General features: G+C 42.7%; 1 protein-coding gene across 1 annotated transcript in view; it reads left to right on the forward strand.

Annotated features, from left to right (window-relative positions):
* LOC148514013 (cilia- and flagella-associated protein 47-like) overlaps positions 1 to 21,389 on the forward strand; it is a gene marked incomplete at its 3' end in the record, with an annotated part of 651,210 nt that overhangs the window by 171,522 nt on the left and 458,299 nt on the right. The window contains exons 29-32 of the mRNA XM_088481183.1: positions 2,429 to 2,648; positions 5,183 to 5,395; positions 15,411 to 15,492; positions 21,088 to 21,225. Of these exons, the coding sequence (XP_088337309.1) occupies positions 2,429 to 2,648; positions 5,183 to 5,395; positions 15,411 to 15,492; positions 21,088 to 21,225 (653 nt within the window). The remainder of the gene's footprint in view (positions 1 to 2,428; positions 2,649 to 5,182; positions 5,396 to 15,410; positions 15,493 to 21,087; positions 21,226 to 21,389) is intronic.

A 21,389-nucleotide genomic window follows, 5' to 3' on the forward strand; every position in this document is an offset into this window, starting at 1 on the left:
TGTGAACCTGGACTAACCAAGGGCCTGATTCAGAGCCGGACGCTATTTGCGCTCGCTCGTTCCGAAAATAGGGGTGGCTATTTAAATGAACCGTTCGCTCTTTGTGGTCTGTTCACGCCTCTATGTCTGAACGAGCGAACAAAACTTGCGGTTGTTTTTTTAAAAAATACGCCCCCTGGCCGCTCGCATCCTACGTCATGTCCGCTATTTATTAGATTAATCGAGTACATCGACCAGGGTATGAACTGCTCGCTATTCTTGTGGTTGGTTTTTGCTACCACAATTTTGCGAGCAGTTCTGGCTATATAATAACCCAGTGACGTGGTCAATGACGCTGCTATATTAATTATGCACACCCTTAAAATGCCGTTTTGACCTTTAAGAACGCCTGCGTTCGGATCTCCACTCCCCGTTTTCAAGCACCTTCCCCTGTTACCACCCACATACGCCTCATTCTGTCACTCAAAATAGCAGGCATTCGCTATTTTGCGAGCATACAATTTTCGGCCGCACTGACTGGTTCGCACATGCGTATTACGATCCGTACGCATGCGCAGTTGGGCAAACATCGCTCGGAGCGAACGAGCGGCCGCTTACGAGCGGCTCTGAATCAGGCCCCATGTTTCAATGCAAGGGGTGTAAATACATCATTTTTTTTGCATGTAGGGTAAATACTGGCTGCTTTTGCATGTAGCCCACAAATACTCACAAATACTGCACAGCTTTATTATTACTCTACAATTTAGATGTCAGTTTGGACACCTCCCTCCCAAATCTAAATCTCTCTGCACATTTTAAATCTGCCCCACCTGCAGTGCAGCATGGTTTCACCAAGATGATTAGTTGAGAGAGATATCTCTCTCTATTCCCAACTCTGAATCAGTCTGGTGATTTTTAACTCCACAGGAATTAGTTTCAAACACAAGTATTCAGATATATAGCAGGATGAGCATACATTTTAACAAGTATTATATTATACTATGAGGGGTATTCAATATGGGAGCGAAAAGTCCGTGCTGGACTTTTCGCTCCACATCGGAGATTTTTCAGGGATAAAGTATCGGGCGCACGCCCGCTTTATCCCCGTATTCAATATAAAATCTACGAAAACGGGACCTGGCGAAGTGGGATTTGCGATAAATTCTGAAATTTTCCTTGAAAAAATCATAGGACCCCCCTAAAGTTGTAAAAACATGGGGGATCACTATGGGTACCCCCGTTTTAGCCTGAAAATGAAAGTCGGGGATTTAAATAGGCGCAGCAGGTGTTTTTTTCCCGACATTGAAGAAGTGTTGCAGAAGAACACTTAGGTTATTTTTTTCATTTTTTTAAGTGGTCCCATCAAATTTGGGGTACATGAAAATGGGTATTAGCATATTTTTATGTCCCTAAAGTAAGTTTTTAAAAATTCTGCAACTATGCACCTGCCGCTAATAGCCTATTCTAGAATACACCTGCCACATACTTGCAGAATAGCCCTGAACCTATTTCCCTATTTTTAAACACTTTTTTCCCTTTTTTTTTTTTCACCCTAATTTCTAAATTAATTTTTCGGGGTGTCCCTATTTTTTTTTTTTAAACAGTTCTTTTTACAATGTCATTCCCAGGGGTGCAGGCTATTTTTTTTAAGCCTGCACCCCTAAACCCCAATTCTGCACTTTTTTTCGCCACCTATTCAGTGGTGAAAAGTTATCCCCGTTTTTTATCAAAGACTTTTCAAAACTGCGAAAAGTCTTTGAAATTGAATAGAGTGTAAAACTAAAACCTGCGATAATGACGTCATAGGTGCGATATTAACGCAAAAACTGAGTTTTCGCTCCATATTGAATTCCCCTATATATCTTCTTTATATACCAATTCAAATGTAAGTTTGACTTCTTAATAACATTGGAAAAATTCTTATTGAATAAAAAGAAGAATTAAATCATTCAGTACAACTCATTAAACCCCACTTGGGTCTCTTCAAGTATGTTGTCACTAGCTATAATACAATAGAAGACTGTTTTATTCTACCACTGTATTTATCTACTCTACAAGTATATTCACAAAATAACCAGGAAAGAACAAAACAAGCATATATTAAGCTCAATTTATTGACTAATTTGTGCAAAGTGAAATATTCAATCACCAAGTGCTTAATGAAAACAAAGCAGTCACATAAACTTTGTTGTTCTTGTTTCTCATCCATTGCTTTAGTCAACTGTGAAAGCTACGCATTATACCCGGGAAGCGTCTTTTTATCTAGATTAATCCCATTAATAACACGGTCTTAGAAAACAGAGCATTTCTTCTTTGCTAAACATTACATTACAGTGGATTGCAGTACAGTTGGCAAATTGAAAGATGATTTGAAATGATTTTGTTTTGAAATGTTTTGCAGTTGAGATTATAATTGTTCTAATTTATGATTTTCCAACATATATTTTAGGAGATGACAATGTGCTGGATAATGAAAGGCTGCAAAGTGGAGACAGAGAGATTCAATGTCAAAGAATAAAGGATAAATTGGAGTTATCATTTTATCCGGAAGAAGACACAGAAGAATGGATATTTTTCCAAAAAGTTCTACTCACAGTTCAGACATGGTTCAGCCTGTTTGGATGGGCTAGTGGATGTAACCCCATTACAATTCCTCAATCTCTATGGAGGTAGTGCATAAATATAAATGGACAATATACCAATACAATATAGAACAACTACACATGAAACAATTATAGGAACTAACAATATATTAATAAACACAACATTTACAGTGTTTTACAGGCATATCATTTCTTCCAAATTCACCTTCGTACATATTAGCATGTAGTGATCCATCTTCTGGGCTGATATAAATATTCATAAATATTAATGAAAGAATCTGCATTGTTTGCCAGAAGCAAACTTGCTGAGCACCGGTTACATCTTTAAACTGTAGCATGTTTTCTAGCTTTCATCACAATGGTTTTAATAAGATATATATTGCATGATCTTCAGCCCACATCAGCAGTTTTCAAAACTACACAACAGTAAATTGACAAAAACAAATTTTTCATCAAAGGTAATTGCAGTTCCTTTTAGCTAGCCTGTCCTGGCAATAACTCCCAATTTACTGTGCATTCACATCTTGTGTTTGCAGAATGCACTGGAGATTTAACTTTTTGTATTTCACAGGAATAAATAGTTTTCTTACTCTTAGAACTTTTTATGACCGGATGTAATTATTTATCGCAGTAACATAGCATACTTCTACACAAAGGAAATCAAATATTTGGTATAACCTTCTTATTTCAGTTTCTGCAAAACAACATTTACTGTAGTTTGTCTAATTACTGTAATCCTACCAATGTACAGCTTGATGTCTATTTTAAGGGTCGAGATTGTGTGAGTTTGAGTTGTTTGCAGTTAATATGTAAGCACAGGGGGAGGGCGCAGTGGGAGAAGGGGCGGGGGGTACACGGGACGGCACAGGGTTCCGAGACACCTAGCACCGGACCTGCGCTCATTGGCTAAGCACACGTGGGTCCCAGCCAATGAGCGGCCGCTAATGGAAGCCACCGCTGATTGGCTGACACCACAGCACTAAGGATAACTCAAGGCCGGAGCTGTCATTATCGATACTGTAACAATATGCTGTAGCGTCTTGTTACAGTGTCTCCGGGGCCCTCTTTGGAATACTACGGAGCACATCGTGGGACAAAAGGTGAGTATTGGTTCTTTTTTTACAGGTACAACCACTGGATACTTTAAGTTGAGAAGGGGACGTGAACATCTGGGAGCAGGTAAGTATGTGTGTGTATGTATGTAAGTAATAAATCTTTATTTTCACGGTGTGTTGTGTTTTTACACATTTCTTTACAGGTGAACTACAGATACAAGTGGCCCTTTAATGCCCTGCATGCTGGTACTTGTGGTTCTCCAAGTACCAGCATGCGGGGGAGGCTTGCTGGGACCTGCAGTTCTACTGTAAAGACAATGTTGTTAATTTAATTTTTAACACTACACCTACACTATCAACCCGCCACCCACCGCCCAGGGGTGGCGGGGATAGCCCCGGGCTATAAGGGGCTATCCCCGCCACCCCTGGGTGCCCTGGAGAGGAGTCCCCTTTATTGGAGGGGTCCTAAACTCCCCAGGGATCCCTGGCCTGGGCTAACTAGCGGTCAGGGCTGATGCTGTGACTGGGGGGCCTGGTGAAAGGGCACCCCTAGCTGTGGCATCAGCCCCCCACTAGAAAGGGGCAAGTGCTGGTTTTAATTTTAGGGGTACCCCACGCCAAATTTTTTACCCCTAAAATTAAAACCAGGACTGGCCCTGCAGCCTGGTGCTGGTACCTAATTTATGGGGGAACCCTACTCGTTTTGTTCCACGTAATTTTAGGTACCAGGACAGGCTGGCAAGTCCGGGACTGGTTAAGCTTTAGGGGGGGGGACCCTACATCATTTTATTTTTAAACTTATTTAACTAATTTTTTACAGGTATTAAAACACACAAGCAGCTTACACATATTTCACTGATATGTGCAGGCTGCTTGCTCTTGTAAGTTTTGCAGAGAGAAAACACTGCAATCTCCAGTAAGTAATCTCATCTAAATTCTCGTCTAAACTCTCCTTAAACTCACCTCTAAACTCGCAGTTTGGAAGAAAAAACTCACTTTGCTTCACCATCGAAAAACTCACTTTCAGCTAAACTCACTTCTTAGTAAATTTGCGAGTTTGATAAGGAAAAACTCACCCGAGTTTTGGTGAAGCAAAGTGAGTTTAAAAACTAAAAAACTCGACCAAACTCACTTCTTAGTAAATTTACCCCTAGGTATTGCAGAAGATAGCCTTCAATGGCTACTTTCTGTAATCGTTTCTTAATAACCTATTTAACAAGAGCCGTTGAAGTACAAGTAACTCTGGATTTTCTAATTTCACTATTGCCTTCTAAAACATTTTTAAATTAACTTTTAATATTTTTTTCTCTTTGGAAGATATAGCAAAAAAGTATAACTTTTTCTGTTTTTTTTTTTCAATATTTATTTTTCTATTTTGTTTGATGATTTTGCAACTGCATTGAAATGTGACACATATTTCATTAACATGTATATCTGCCACTATTGTTTACCATTGTAATTATTTAGGTCAACGATACATTGCACTGAACTAAATCCTAGTATGTTCTTTATGGTTTTCTTTTTTTTTTTACTTTTTTTTTTTAGTGGGGTATGCAAAGTAGAGTTATCAAAATCTGAAAGAAAGGCACCGAAGACAATAAATCTTGGCAAGCAGACAAAAACCATTTATGACATGCTGTTCTACCTGAGTGGACAGATGCTGCCTGGAATTACTGCAAGCCAGTCATTGCCCTCTGATCCCACAGAAAGAGTCCTACAGCTTCACTGGCAGCATGTGACACTGCTCACTTTTCTCAAGTAAGAACAGATGTTTAATTGGGATTCAGAAAGCCTCAAACCAGATCTGTGCTGTAGGATTTATAGATATAGTTGTGCCTTTAATTATACATTGATCACTATGGAAATCTTTACAATATAACATCTTAATGTGTTACATTAATTTCAATGTAACACTTGACATGTTGTAAAGTAAAGATTTTTATCATGAATTATATATATTTATTGCCAGTATTCTGCAAATATACTGTAGTTTATAATTATTATAAGTGTCCACAAATCTATTTAGTAACATTTATCAATAATTCTATTCATCATGATAAAATCACAAATGCTAAAAATAGGCTCTCAGGGCGTGATTCAGCCCCGGTCGCAAGTGTTGAGCGCTCGCAACTGGGTCGATGGTGGCCCAGAGTGCATGCGCACAACGGAGCTGGCTCCATCGTGCGCATGCGCGAGCCCCGGATAGCGACGGGCAATCCGTCGCTCCGGGTCTTGCACCAAAGGGGCGTGCTGTCGATGTTGAGTGACAGCACACCCCCTTTGGTGGGCGGGCCGGGGGAGTGGCTGCCCAGATGGAGGCGTTCCCATGAGAACGCCTACCGTCTGGGGGCGGCCCCACTGACATCACAAGTGCATGCGCAAGACCCGGCTAGCGACGGGAGCTCCGTCGCTCTGGGTCTCGTACCAAAAGGGGGCGGCTGTCGATTTTGATCGACAGCTCGCACCGTTTTGGAGGCGTGGTGTGGGGGTGGCTTCACAAACGGAGGCGTTCCCATGCGAACGCCAGCCGTTTGTGGGCAGCCCCACTGACATCACCAGTGATGTCAGTGAGAGAGCTTCAGGCTCTATTAGAGCCAGAAGCTCTCTGGGGCTTGCGGCCACGAGACCCTACAATAAGGGTCTCGTCGCAAGCCCGATGGTCGCGATGGTCTTGACCATCGCGACCATTATCCTGGCCGCTCGCATTAGCTGTGGGTGGCAACCCACAGCAATGCGAGCGGCCAGGAGGCCGCTCCATAAAAAATAAAAAAAAGACGCCCTGATTCAGAGCGAGCGCTCTGTCAGAGCGTCCGGCTCTGAATCAGGGCCTAAGTGCGTATCCACTACACGAGTGGAGCGACACTATGATTACAACATTGTAATCGTGCAATCGTTCTTCATCCTGTGCAGTGGATAATGTGCCCACACTGCACCATATGTCATTCAGTGCAGGCACCCTCCCTCATCCACGAACATGCACAACCTGACGATATCGACAGGTCAGCCTGCATGTTCAGGCGATGACAAATGCCGGCAACGACCGGCGAGAACGCGCATCGCTGGTCGTTGCCGGCATTTTACTGCACGATTAATGAACGGTTAATGAACGATTAAGATGACGTAATCGTTCAATCGCTCATTTTTCTCGTCTAGTGGATACGCCCCTTAAAAGTTGCATCTTTATATGTATTTCAATTGCTTTACTTAAATATTTATTACAGTATTGTACTAGTTGTGTCTAAATAATATAAATGTAACTTTCTGGACCCTGTAACTACCAAGGATTGTCATGTGTCCTGGTTTTCTCAGTTTTTCGAAATGTAAATCTGTAATTTGGAATTAGTTATTTTCCCATGCATTAAAGATTCACAAAGCATCCTAGAATAATAAAAAAATACAGATAGGCAAATCCTTTTTCTAGTGTCTGGCACCTGCAAGATAACAGGAAGCATGTTGGGTTGTCTGGGCTACTGTAACTCAGGTTATGTATTGTGCACATAAGGACAGAACAGGATTTAACACAGACCTCACAATTTTCCCCATTTTTTAGATAGAGATTTCGGCCATGTGTACAAACAACTGGGTTTTTTACCTGTTTCTCCTCTGTCAATTTTTATGAGGAGGAACTGATTGTCACATAGGACCTGATCTACAATGCAACCAGTCAGAAACGCACACTGGGCGGCTTTGGGAAGATAATCTTCCAGGAGCCGCCTACGGCAGAGGGACCTCCCGGACCCTCTGCATCTCTGCACCCTTCCCCAGTGTCTGCTATGCTGCCAGTTACTTGCTAGAGGGGCCTGGTGCTTCCCCCCTTCCCTCCTATTCCACAGCAGCCCAGCACACACATTTGTTGGATAAGTTATAAATAAATGTTTTTGACCTAATTCAATTTCTGAGCGGTTTTTGGAAAAAATATTAGTTACTGTAAGTGGTGAAGAGGCAAAAAGAGAAGCACATTTCACCTTGGCTATTGGGCTGCAGGAAGGGAAAATTTTAAAAGTACAAAGAAATTTGCAGTTAGGAGGGGCGCATCTTAGCTCAACTATTAAATTGCAATTTAAACATAAAACTGTCCAGTATGTGTATTCTGCATGCAAAAGTCACCAGTATTCTCCGTGCAAGTATGTTCCTCTTTTAGCTTTGCGCTATGTTATCGTTGATATCTTGGAGCAGATGTCAGTACATTGTACATGAGCGCTCTACCAAAGCGGATGATGGAACAAGGATGGAAGATAAGAGCAAGTCCTATTCCCCCCTTCATGTTTCATTATCTGCTCGAATAAAATGCTCATGTACAAGGATCTCTCATTGGTCTCTCTGTTATATCCTTCTTTTCTCTGCTCACATGTCAATTAAAGCTATGGCGATAAAACAGACTAAAGAAGACACCTGTGTACTACCCCGTAATGTCACGTTTGTCCTAAATCCTAAAGGCACATACATTTCCACATGATTAATGTACAGCACAAAATACTATGTTGATGATTTATTTATTAACTATATAAGGGTGACAAATACAGATGTTATTGCAGACAGCCTGCTGGTATGTACAATGCATATGTGTATATGGTATCTTTCTGCCTGTCCTCTGTCTCTATAAGAAGAAATTATATTTTGATAGATAAAAAATAAGTAACTGACATGTTTGTGTTGACAGCTAACATATCAGTTTTGAGAAATGAATTAAAGTGGACAAGTTAGCCTGGTACTCAGTGACAGTCTTGGCTAGATCAATTATAAAAGCTAATAGACATCAATTAAGCGGCCGGTCCAAGCAATAAACATTTAATGAACCTTTAATGTATGATAAGTAATCATGAAGTTATTTTGGAGAGAACGCTCATTTGTTACTTGTATAGACCCTTTGATTCGTCATCCTTTCACATCCAAAATTGTGATATTCTAAATGTGTTTAATAATGTATCCAAATGTAATATTGGTACCGATGATGAGAAAGTCATAACCACCATAGTATATGCTCCATTTCCAGTCACTATCCAATAGGACACATTAGTCTGACTTTTATACAGTTACAGTATTGCCAGGGTAGATTTGATAATGAAGCTACAGTATATTAATATTGTATTTTAAGGTACATTCCTTTCCCCGAGACATTGGACCTGATGCAGAGATGGACGCAGTTCTGATGTGTGCAAAGTTGAGTGATTATTTTCAACTGCTCACTGAGAATGCGTCCCAATGTCTTTCCGACTGCAGTCCCAGTGAGGATTTGGATGCAGAGGGACTGTGTATGCAGTTACAATGGTTCCGACACTTAACATTCTGAGTAACCATAGGGTTGCTCAGAGGATAGAAGATGGTGCGACAGATGTGCAACCGATGTTTGTACACAAGCGATAGATAGAAGACACTGACGATGGGTGTTACTGTACAGTAATGCTACGTACAAAGTCACTGCTGTGACGGGATTAGAATCCACCTCTATATCATTCCCATAGTCCCCTGTGCTGCTGAACCCTATGGCTACAGAAATCTTACCTTTTCTTCAAATACTGGGCCTGATTCAGACCCGCTCACGAGCGCTATGCGCTCGCAAGCGGGTCGATGGTGACCCAGTGCGCATGCGCACGACGGAGCCGGCTCCGTCGTGCGCATGCGCGAGACCCGGATAGCGATGGGCAATCCGTCGCTCCGGGTCTCGTACCAAAAGGGGGTGGCTGTCGATTTTGATCGACAGCTTGCACCGTTTTGGAGGCGTGGTGTGGGGGTGGCTTCACAAACGGAGGCGTTCCAATGCGAACGCCTGCCGTTTGTGGGCGGTGATGTCAGTGAGAGAGCTTCCGGCTCTGTTTGAGCCGAAAGCTCTCTGGGGCTTGCGGCCATGAGACCCTACCACAAGGGTCTCGTCGCAAGCCCGATGTTCGCGATGGTCTTGACCATCGCGACCATCATCCTGGCCGCTCGCATTAGCTGTGGGTGGCAACCCACAGCAATGCGGGCGGCCAGGAGGCCGCTCCATAAAAAAAAAAAAAGACGCCCTGATTCAGAGTGAGCGCTTTGTCAGAGCGTCCGGCTCTGAATCAGGGTCTAAGTGCGTATCCACTACACGAGTGGAGCGACACTACGATTACAACATTGTAATCGTGCAATCGTTCTTCATCCTGTGCAGTGGATAATGTGCCCACACTGCACCATATGTCATTCAGTGCAGGCACCCTCCCTCATCCTCGAACATGCACAACCTGGCGATATCGACAGGTCAGCCTGCATGTTCAGGCGATGACAAATGCCGGCAACGACCAGCGAGAACGCACATCGCTGGTAGTTGCCGGCATTTTACTGCACGATTAATGAACGGTTAATGAACGATTAAGATGACGTAATCGTTCAAACGCTCATTTTTCTCGTCTAGTGGATACGCGCCTTAAAAGTTGCATCTTTATATGTGTTTCAATTGCTTTACTTAAATATTTATTACAGTATTGTACTAGTTGTGTCTACAGAAATCTTACCTTTTCTTCAAATACTGGGCCTGATTCAGACCCGCTCACGAGCGCTATGCGCTCGCAAGCGGGTCGATGGTGACCCAGTGCGCATGCGCGAGACCCGGATAGCGACGGGCAATCCGTCGCTCCGGGTCTCGTACCAAAGGGGGCGTGCTGTCGATGTTGAGTGACAGCACACCCCCTTAGGTGGGTGGGCCGGGGGCGTGGCTGCCCAGACGGAGGCGTTCCCATGGGAACGCCCACCATCTGGGGCCGGCCACACTGACATCACAAACCGAAAGCTCTCTTGGGCTTGCGACAACGAGACCCTACCACAAGGGTCTCGTCGCAAGCCCGATGGTCGCGATGGTCTTGACCATCGCGACCATCATCATGGCCACTCGCTATAGCTGTGGATGGTCACCCACAGCTATGCGAGCGGCCAGGAGGCCATTCGAAAAAACCAGAAGGCCGGCCCTGATTCAGAGCGAGTGCTCTGTCAGAGCATCTGGCTCTGAATCAGGCCCACTCTACCATGTTAAACATTAGACATTAAGGGCCAAATGTAATAGGTCATGAATTAAAGTAAAATTTAAACTCGCACCTTCTCGCTTTTTTTTTTAGGTGCGTGTTGGTGCTGGGACTCGCAAATGTAATAGCCTGCAAACTTTTCATCTCGAGGCTACTACACTATGCGAATCTATGCGATTTTTTTCCCTATGTAAATTAACACCTTTTAATGCAACTAGCTATAAAAGGTGCGAGTTATACAGAAGCCATCACAGATCAGTGAGATCCGTTAAAGCTTCTATCTGTGTGTTTTTTAAAAAAAGATGTGCACCCCCACCCCTGAAGCATAACCAGCACCGGGCTATATAAAGCCTGTCCGGGTTCTAAAAATACAGGGGCCAAAATGTGTATGGGGCCTCTGTATATTAAGTACCAGCATAGGGCTTTTCTGAGCTGGTCCTGGTTGTAGAAAAACAGGGGACAAAACGAGTAGGGGGTCTCCTGTAATTTCCATAACCAGCACCGGACTCTTTCTAGCGGGAGGTAATGTCAAAGCCAGGGAAAACCTTTCACCATTTTCCCCAGCCAAAGCATTACTCCTGACCGCTAGTCAGCCCAGGCTGGGGAGGTGGGGACCCCCCAATAAAAGGATTCCCCTCTCCAGGGCACCCCAGACCTAGGCTGATAGCCCGGGGCTATCCCCGGCACCCCTGGCCGGAGTGTGCCGGGATGATAGTGTAAATGTGTTGTATAAAATAGAAGTGTTAATATCGTCTTTAGCTGTGCTACTACATATCCCAGCAAGCCTACCTGCATGCTGGTATTTGGAGAACCAGAAGTACCAGCATGCGGGACATTACGGGCCCGCTGGTACCTGTAGTTCCACAGCCAAAGAAATATTTAAATAAAGACAAGACACACCATGAAAGTATATTTTATTTAAACACACATGCACACTCACACTAACTGACACACATACTCACCTAGTATCCCTGATGACATCATGTCCCCTTGTTCAGTAGGATTTAATAGTTGTACCTGTAATAAAAAATCCATACTCACCTCTCCTATGCGATGTTCATGTCGTCTTCGGTCCCTATAGGCATCCATGGCGTTAAAAAAAAAATGCAACAAAGCCGAAACCATGCCGGACAGGAGGAAAGGTATGTGTTTACACATACCTTTCCTCCGTGCGAATGACTGGGGCCCACGTGTGGCCAGTCATTGCAGGATACGCCAACCAATCAGCGGGCGTCTCCATTGGAGCTGCTCGCTGATTGGCTGTGTGCGGTCAGCCTTTCTCCTCCATAGACTTCCATGGTGAGAAATCTCCATTGAAGTCTAAGGTGGGAACTGCGACATTGTATCCAATTATGTAACTGCAAGTAACCTTGTGTTTACATCATTGGATACAAAGTCGTTCCTGCAATGACTGGCCACACGTGGGCCCCAGTCATTCGCACGGATGAAAGGTATGTGTAAACACATACTTTCCCTCCTGTCTGGCATGGTTTCGGATTTTTTGCGTCTTCTTTTTTTAACCCCATGGATGCCTACACGGACCAAAGAGGATATGAACATTGCATAGGAGATGTGAGTATGGATTTTTTATTACAGGTACAACTATTGAATCCTACTGGACAAGGGGACATGATGTCATCAGGGATACTAGGTGAGTATCTGTGTCAGTGTGTGTGACCCTATTTAAATCATATTACCAAATAAACATTCAGTAAACTGATATATATATATATATATTATATATATATATAATGCACTGTAAAGCGGCACTCAATGGACTTTTCTCTGGAGATGTAAAATAAGACTCTTAGGCCCTCATTCAGAGGCGGTCGCAAGAAGCGATCGCTCTCTCTGAATGAGGGCGGCCGCTTCCTTTTTTTTAGTGCGGCCTCCTGGTCGCTAGCTAAGCTGTGGGTTACCACATACAGATTCGCGACCAACCAGGTTGATGGTCGCGATGGTGAACACCATCTGGGCTTGCGACGAGACCCTAAGGTTGAGTCTCGGCAGCTGCAAGCCCCAGGGAGCTTCCTGCTCTAATCGAGCAGGAAGCTCCCCACTGACATCACTGATGACGTCAGTGCGGCCGCCCACAAAACGGCAGGCGTTCCTTAAGGAATGCCTCCGTTTGTGAAACCACCCCCCCGCCTACAAATTGACAGCCGCCCCTTTTGTAGAGGGCTCCGGAGCTTGCGCACGTTCAGTGCGGCTGCTGCGCATGTGCAGGGCTATCCATCGATCCGGTTGCGAGCGCATCGGCGTTTGCGACCGGGTCTGAATGAGACCCTTAGTCTGCACTTAGGGCCTGATTTAGAGACGGACGCTCTAAAAGACCGCTCGCTCTGAATCAGGGCGTTTTTTTTCTTTTTGAGGGGCCTCCTAGCCGCTCGCATAGCTGTGGGTAACCACCCACAGCTATTGTGAGCGGCCAGGATGATGGTCGCGATGGTCATGACCATCAGGCTTGTGAAGAGACCCTTGTGGTAGGTCTCGTGGCCGCAAGCCCCAGAGAGCTTCTGGCTCTAATAGAGCCAGAAGCTCTCCCACTGACATCAAGGAGGCATCACTGATGATGTCAGTGGGGCCGCCCACAAACGGCAGGTGTTTGCATGGGAACGCCTCCATTTATGAAGCCACCCCCTCGCCATGCCTACAAAATGGGGCGAGCTGTCAATCAACATCGACAGCCGCCCCTTTTGTAGTGAGCCACGGAGCGAGTGATTCTTGCGCTCGCTCCGGGGCTCGCGCATGCCGCGTGTGCGCACTGGGCCACCATCGACCCGCTTGCGAGCGGGTCTGAATCAGGCCCTTAATCCGTAATGTTTCGAGGTTTATTCCTCGTCCTCAGGCAGTCCTCAAAAGTCCATTGAGTGACGCTTTACAGTGCATTTTATGTTTCCATTTGGAGCAGGCACCTTGGCAATATTTTGGTGTTGGAGAGTGCCGGCTATTGGGAAGATATATATATATACTGTTGTGTCCAGAAGCCATTATTGGGAGTCCTGTGAGTGCCGCTGTTTACCTCATCTATCTATCTATCTATCTATCTATATATATATATACTGTAGAGAAAAAGAAGAGAGAAGGGGGCGCTATATCGTGCATGAATCAATTTATTACAAACATAAATATCCACGTCTCCAAACACAAGAGGATAGACTCGTACCAATTTAATACACACTGTGGGCTGGATACCACATGATTTTTACTGCACCCATATGGCAGAACTCCGTCCCGGCTACTGATTTCCTTGGTCTTCACACCGCTCAATGAGCCCCTCAGTATCGCGATCGGTTGAACCTCCGGAGCTTCTCACCACGAGGAGGACGCCAGAGGGTGAACACACTGCGTCAGTCAGGCCACACTCTAACGCGTTTCGTAATCCACTTCGTCAGCCCACAGTGTGTATTAAATTGGTACAAGTCCATCCTCTTGTGCTTGGAGATGTGGATATTTATGTTTGTAATAAATTGTTTCATGCACGATATAGCGCCTTCTCTTTTCTTTTTCTATACTAGATCAATTGTGCCCATTGGAATCCAGGGTATTTTGAAGGGGAGCTGCGGTCTAAAAATACAGGACCTGAGTGCTATATGCCCACGGATATTGTGGAGAATCTTTGTGCTGGACTATTGAGACTTTTATATAAGGACAGCTTTATAAGTGATCAGCGCATGGGTACTTTTGTGTTTGTATATATATACTGTATATATATATAAATATATATATATATATATAGATGTCCGGCTCTCCCTTTAATGATAGTATTCAGACCGGGTGCCTGCACATATGCAATCAAAATGCTGATAGATATACATCACCAGACGATGCGGCACTCCTGCTTCACAATAATCACGTACACAGAGGCACAAGTGATAATAACGTTTCAGTGCCCTTTATTAGTTAATGTGATGACTTGATGAAAGTGCCACATTAACTAATAAAGTGCACTGAAACGTTATCACTTGTGCCGCTGTGTACGTGATTATCGTGAACCAGGAGTGCCGCATCATCTGGTGATCTGTATATATATATATATTAGTAAATTACACTATCTCATATTATCACAGTAGTTATATGGGGAAAGGAGGCAATACGGTACAGTCAGGGGCGTATCTATAATGGGTGCAGGGTGTGCGGGGTACACGGGCCTCTGAGTCCAGGAGGCCCCCACACCGCACACCCTGCACCCACAGTATTACTTACCTCTCTGGAGTCACATGTCGGCGCGGGGGTCCGGCGCTGTAAAACGACTGGACAAGGGCCGCGGCGGCCGTTTTCCCCTCGTTTGCGCATGTGCAGTAGAGGGAAAATGGCCGTCGCGGCCATTTTCCCGGTGCCCTGTGCATACACTATAGACTCTGGGCACACTCTAGTGCCCAGAGTCTATAACTCCGGCGCTGGCCGTGCACAGCTCAGTGCGTTGCCAGCCGCCGGAGACTGCACACGGGCCCCCTCCTCTCTAGAAACGCCCCTTGGTACAGTACTTACACTTTGTACAGTACATAATGCAGGAATTAAAGGGTAGTTATTGATTTCATTCAGTGTTAGAAATATTGTGCTAAAGTCTCTCTCTCTCTCTTTCATTCAAGAAAACATCTGTAATATCACCTGTATTTACAGTACACTCAGCATATTTGGCCAGAATTTAAACAGTCTACGTGTGTCTGTTTTATTTTATTGCAATTGCATCACATCTGTTTTCAGTTATACAAGTACCTATATTTTCAAAACATTAACAAACTTACAGTTTACAAACTTACATTTGTGTTACATTAATGTATTTCATATAGAAACCAAGGAGCATCTCTTCCTCACATTAAACCAGAGTACCTTTTTGAACCATTTGATTATGAGAGATGGATGCAAGTACAGGTACGTTTTTAGAAAGATGATTCTAATATTATCAAATCTATAACAAACTTTTTTTTTTTAACCTTCATGTACGTGTCCATTGCTATTCTTGCGTTATATACTCATATTGTAGAGACTTTCCTCATTATTATACATAGTTTGCTTTATATTTCATACTTGATAAGTAATTTATCAACAGCAGAGGCAAAGGATTTGAATGGCCCATTTGGTATATTAGTATTTGGTGCATATTTACTAAAGTGCGAGTTTTTAGAAGTGTAGCCATTGCCCAAAGTAACCAATAAGATTCTACTTATCATTTATCTAGCACCTTCTAGAAGATAATAGCTAGAATCTGACTGGTTGCTATGGGCAACAATTCCACTTCTAAAAACACCCACTTTAGTAAATATACCCCTTAGGGGCATATTCAATTAGGTGAGAGTATAGTAAAAAGCCTGCACCTGCAGGGTTTTTCCTACAGGTGCAGGATTTTTGCTATTCAATTAGGTGTGGTTTTTTTTATTTTTTGAGTGCCAGGAGTTTTTTTACGCAGTTCCAGAGCACAACCAATTTTTCCTAAAATCCATATTTTTAGGAAAAATAGTTGGGAAATGCTTTCGGACCTTGGGCGGCACTCCTCCTATTGGAAGTTTCCAATTAGCTTAATTAGTCAATAGACACCTTCCACAGCGGTGTCTTCTCCCTCCAGCATCGTGACCCGGTCTTCTGCAGCAGCGGTGTGTGTATGTATGTTGTGTCAGTGTATGTAAGTGCGTGTGAGTGTGTGTAAGTTTGTGTGAGTGTGTGTAAGTGATTGTGTGTGTGTGACCCCCGTGTGTGTGTGTGAGCCCCCCTGGAGGTAGCTGCAGGGACAACTTCATCTCCCTGCAGCCCCCTCCCAGAGAGACCAACTGACTGGTAAGTAGGTTTTTGTTTTCTTGCACCACTGGGTTTTCAGTGCTGAAAGTCCCACGTGCATTTGTTTTAATTGAATACCGCGGGTATCAGAAGCGCGCATACCCGCTGTATTTCACAATTGGGCATGAGGTTTTTTACCTCGCTAAACCTCGCCCCCAATTGGATATGCCTCTTAGACTCTCATTTTGGTAGACTACTGAAAGATTTCTCACTTGTAATAGTATGTTAAAATGGAGATGGTCAGAGTTATTATTGATCCCTATATCCATCACAACTGTCTATAATCACACGAGTCTGTAGTAAAGTGATAAGGGCTATATGTTCACAACATTTATAATGGGACTGAACTCATATTGCTCCAATCACTAACATCTGAAATTTAACAATATATTTAACAACCAAATCTATTTTGTTATAAATACTCTTTACAATATTGCTGAAAAAAGTTACATCATAGTTACATTATGTAAGATTTAAACACAGTACCAATGAAAAAGGAAGAAAAAAATAGATTTTTTTTTTGTTGACGAAAAGTAATGTGTCGTAGTTTAGTTCCTTAACTCATGCAACCCCAATCGGTCTAATCACAATCAGTAACATTTGGAAACCTGCTCTTTTCAGCAGAATGAATACAATTTTGTTTATATATTGTTAACATGATTTAAGATGTTTAACAATTATAAAACACAGTAAAAACCTCTGTAAAACAAAGTTTTTGCATTTACTTAGATACATTTTATGCTATAATATACTTCTATCTATCTATCTATCTATCTATCTATCTATCTATCTATCTATAGTGATTGACAAAATTATCAGCCAATCCCTCCTCTCCACCACTACACTTATCTGAGTTCCACTCCTCCAATAAATTGCCATCTAGGTACTGCATACTGGTATTAACAGATTCAGAGGGGGATAACCAAGGCATCCCCCCACTAGCACAGCTTTTCCATGATCACCCTCTGCTCCTGCAGCAGTGTGACTGTGACCACCCTGCTCCGCACATTTCATAGATGTTTGTTGGCACATTCTTGTTTGACCATCAAACTATAGTAGTGAAAAGATCCCTTTCACAGTACAGAGGTTTCTGACATCACACATAGGGCAAAATTTACTAAGCGGCGGTTTGACTGTGGTTTCTATTCTATTCTAAATCCCAGTGGTTTGGTGGCGGTTTGGAGGCGGTTTCTATTCTATTCTAAACCCCGGTGGTTTGGAGGCGGTTTTGCAGCGGTTTCTAAATGACAGCCCTGTTCTATTCTATTCTATAATGTGTTTTGATGGCAGTTTTGCAGCGGTTTTGCTATCTGCAGATTTACTAAGGCCAAAACCGCTGCAAACTGCCATCAAAACACATTTTAGAATAGAATAGAACAGGGCTGTCATTTAGAAACCACTGTAAAACCGCCACCAAACCACCGGGGTTTAGAATAGAATAGAAACTGCCACCAAACCGCCACCAAACCACCGGGGTTTAGAATAGAATAGAAACTGCCACCAAACCGCCAGGGTTTAGAATAGAATAGAAACCGCCACCAAACCGCCGGGGTTTAGAAGAATAGAAACCGCCGTAAAACCTCCGCTTACTACATTTTGCCCATAAAGTGGTTTAACAAGTAGAGAGACCAGGATAGATACATGCTGCTCTACAGTATGTGGTTTTTGCAGCCTGTAGGCAGTGTGAACAGGATGGATACAAGTCGTACCTAAGGGCCCTTCTAGCTAGTATTTCCATCTTGCTTAATTGTCCTCAGTAGACACATGTGTCCAGATGGTGTAGGAAACACGCCAAACCCTACCTTGTCTCTTTAATAATAATAATATCAATAATAATGTCAGTCAGCATAGTTGGATTTAAAATCCACGTGGAATTCAAATAGCTGGAATCCTGCCCATTGACGGGTCCGCGATACTACTATATATACATACACATATCCATGGGAGACTAGACCTTGCTCAAACTTAAGAAAAAATCATGAAACTTGCTGTATACCATATATACCGATGGCGGAGGTTGCTTTGTATTCTAAATAATAAAGTGCTCTGTAGACGTTATTAAAAAATTGTTATGGGATAAATGTGTCAGTCTGATTTATATATACAGTATATTTCCCATTTTAATATTAGTCCTTCTTAACCTGAAGTATGTCATATTTTAGTGACGACACCACATTTGACAGTTTTGCTGTTTGTCGGTTAAACCAATAATAAGTGTAACAGCTTTGTTGACGCTAGTATATATATTGTTGTTTAGGCACAATAGGGATATTTTCTTTGGAGATCATATTGAAATATATGTCAGTTAAAATGAAAAAAAAACAGGAAAGTTTTATAAAAAAAAAATGTCTTGGTCCTTATCATTGTAGCTTTTTATTTTATTTTGGGAACCTGTGTCCGCTCTTCCTTATTGCATTTATCCATTTTGTGGAATCTAAATGTAACAGGAGCAACCCTGTATCTATCAATGCTGACAGGTAGGGGGGATTTTGGACACATCTCTCCTAGAGCTTAAAGGGCTTCCTTACATGTAGAGAAATCCTTGGTGACGTTGCCACTCTGACATTATATGACTTCCTGTGCTTCATTTTGAATGCAAGATACAGTTGTATCCTAATTCACCTAGTGCTTCTGTGTGAAATGGCACAAGATGTATGCCGCCACTTAGATGCTTTTCAATGGGTAGCTAATTTGGGTATTCAGCATTTTAGCATCTTCTTTGCATTACAGCTACACACAAACAAGATTAGTCAGACTTTTATCCCTTCTACAGTTAGATGACAATGACATAAAATTGGCACGATATATGATTGGCAGGGGTACAGGGAGGGGGTAGCGGGTACTAATTTAGTGGGCCCGGGCTTGCTGGAGGGGTCCGAGTCTGACGCCGCCCCCCCTCCCTTCTGCTGTCAGCAGCCCAGCACACACTGCTGTGGGAGACTGCTCACAGCAGCAGCAGTCTCCTCTACCTGTGACGGGGGAGCGATCACACAGGTTGCGCCTCCCCTTGGATTTCCGCCGGGCTGAGGGGCTCACAGCTCCCCCCCTATCCGGTGCGGTATGGCAAAAGTATTTTTTTTCCTCCTCTTTTAAGGGAGCATAAAACTGCTACTAATGCATGACCATAGCATAGCAAGTATTTTATCCCACTTTTTCCTAGCTGTTAAGCTTTGAATTTTGCAGATACAGCCACTGAAATCCAAACAAAGGTTTGATGCCTGGAAGGAACATGTACAAATGTGGCTATTAGACAGTATTTCAGCTAATAAGTCTAGTTTCTATGATATACCAAAATCACTGAACAAAGTAAAATGACAAAACAGAAGTAGTGACAAAAATAATAGAGACTGTTGCAGAATATACAGTGTTTTAAGGTAGTGCTTCTTGCTATATAATTTGTATAATTTAATTGTAATTGTCTTGCTAGTTGAAAAACTGCAGCAATTTCGGTGAGAAATATACACATGCCACAATTATAAATACTGGTTTTAATGGAAGCAAAACAGAAAAAACAAAACCACCTAAAAATGTATTGAAAAGAATATAAGCATGATCATAAAAAATAATGTATTTTAAAAGAAGATAGAGGGGAGAATTTAATTACCCGCTGTAAAGTACTGTGGGTAATAATGGGAGGTAACCTCGAGCTTTAACGCCCAGGGCTATTCATTTTGCGTTCTGCATTCGCCCGATAGCCTTGTTAACACACGTGCGTTAATACAGGTTATCGGCGTTAACGCACAGGATCCGTGATAGATTCACGGACGTGTGCGCTAACTGGCAGTTATCACCCAATAACTGCACAGTTTTCGGTGATTTCTTTTTGGGTCTCAGGAGACCCGGAAAGGAATCCCCGATAAGCAGGGCTAATTGAATATGGCGGCAATCAATTAGTACCTGTTCAGTTAACGGGGCTAATTGAATCCCACCCAAAGACTCAAACTTTTATCCAGCATACAAAGTCTTTATTGTAAAAGACCATAGGATATTAACTGGTGACTCTGTTTCATTTAGCAGTCAGCATTAAAATGAGTCTTCTTAAGATGGGTACACACCTATATAATCCTCAGCCTGATCACCTGATATTGGGTGATCGGGCCAACGATTGTATAGGTGTGTACCTAGGGCCGTTGCAGGAGCGTTAGCCAATAAATTGCTGATAACACTCCTGCAATGGTCCCGGAGGTCACATCTGTTGTGCTGTGTAATATTTATTGGCCCAACCTCCCGATCCCATAGAAGCCCGGACACACTGTGCACGGGGCTCACAAGGGGGTCAAGTACATGATTGATCGGGAGCCTTTACCCGATCAACTGAGTGATTGGAAAGGTGTTTACCCAGCTTTAGTCTTCTAGGTACTGTATGGGTTGAGTCTTCTGTATGTTTACTTACATACATGCCAATGCACATGCACACGAACACACTTATTCACAATTCTCACCAAGTATTTCTTAAACTTTTATTACTAAAACAATACTAATACCTGTAATTCATTTAATTGAAATAATCATATTTTAGAATAATCCCTTTTTACTCATTTTGTATATTGTGCATTTATAATTTTCTCACACTCCTTATTAATCTTTAGAATTATATGACTAATTTTTATTTCTTACTTTGTGGCTATCGTACACATGTAGTGACATTAGAATTTATTCTCCACTCAATGTGAATTATACTTTTTCCTTTTTAAGGTACAGGTTCAAGAGCTGCAGACTTCTAGCAAAAAGAATGCTGATCTTGTGGATAATAAAATGCTACACTTAAGTAATCATACATTTCAGTCTGTAAGTAAACGGGCCTGGACAGACATACTGCTCCAGATATACAAGGTAAGTAAATGATTAAATATTATGTATTTCAATTTGTTTAATTCATTATTAGTCTTCTTATTATCATAATTTATTTATATAGTGCCACAAAGTGTCCGTAGCACCATACAGGCAAATTATAATAATAAAACACCCAAGTAATACAGTATGGTTAAACCAACAGT

Source organism: Taudactylus pleione, unplaced genomic scaffold (assembly GCF_031769625.1).
Source record: "Taudactylus pleione unplaced genomic scaffold, aTauple2 ptg000265l, whole genome shotgun sequence".
Classification (NCBI taxonomy): domain Eukaryota; kingdom Metazoa; phylum Chordata; class Amphibia; order Anura; family Myobatrachidae; genus Taudactylus; species Taudactylus pleione.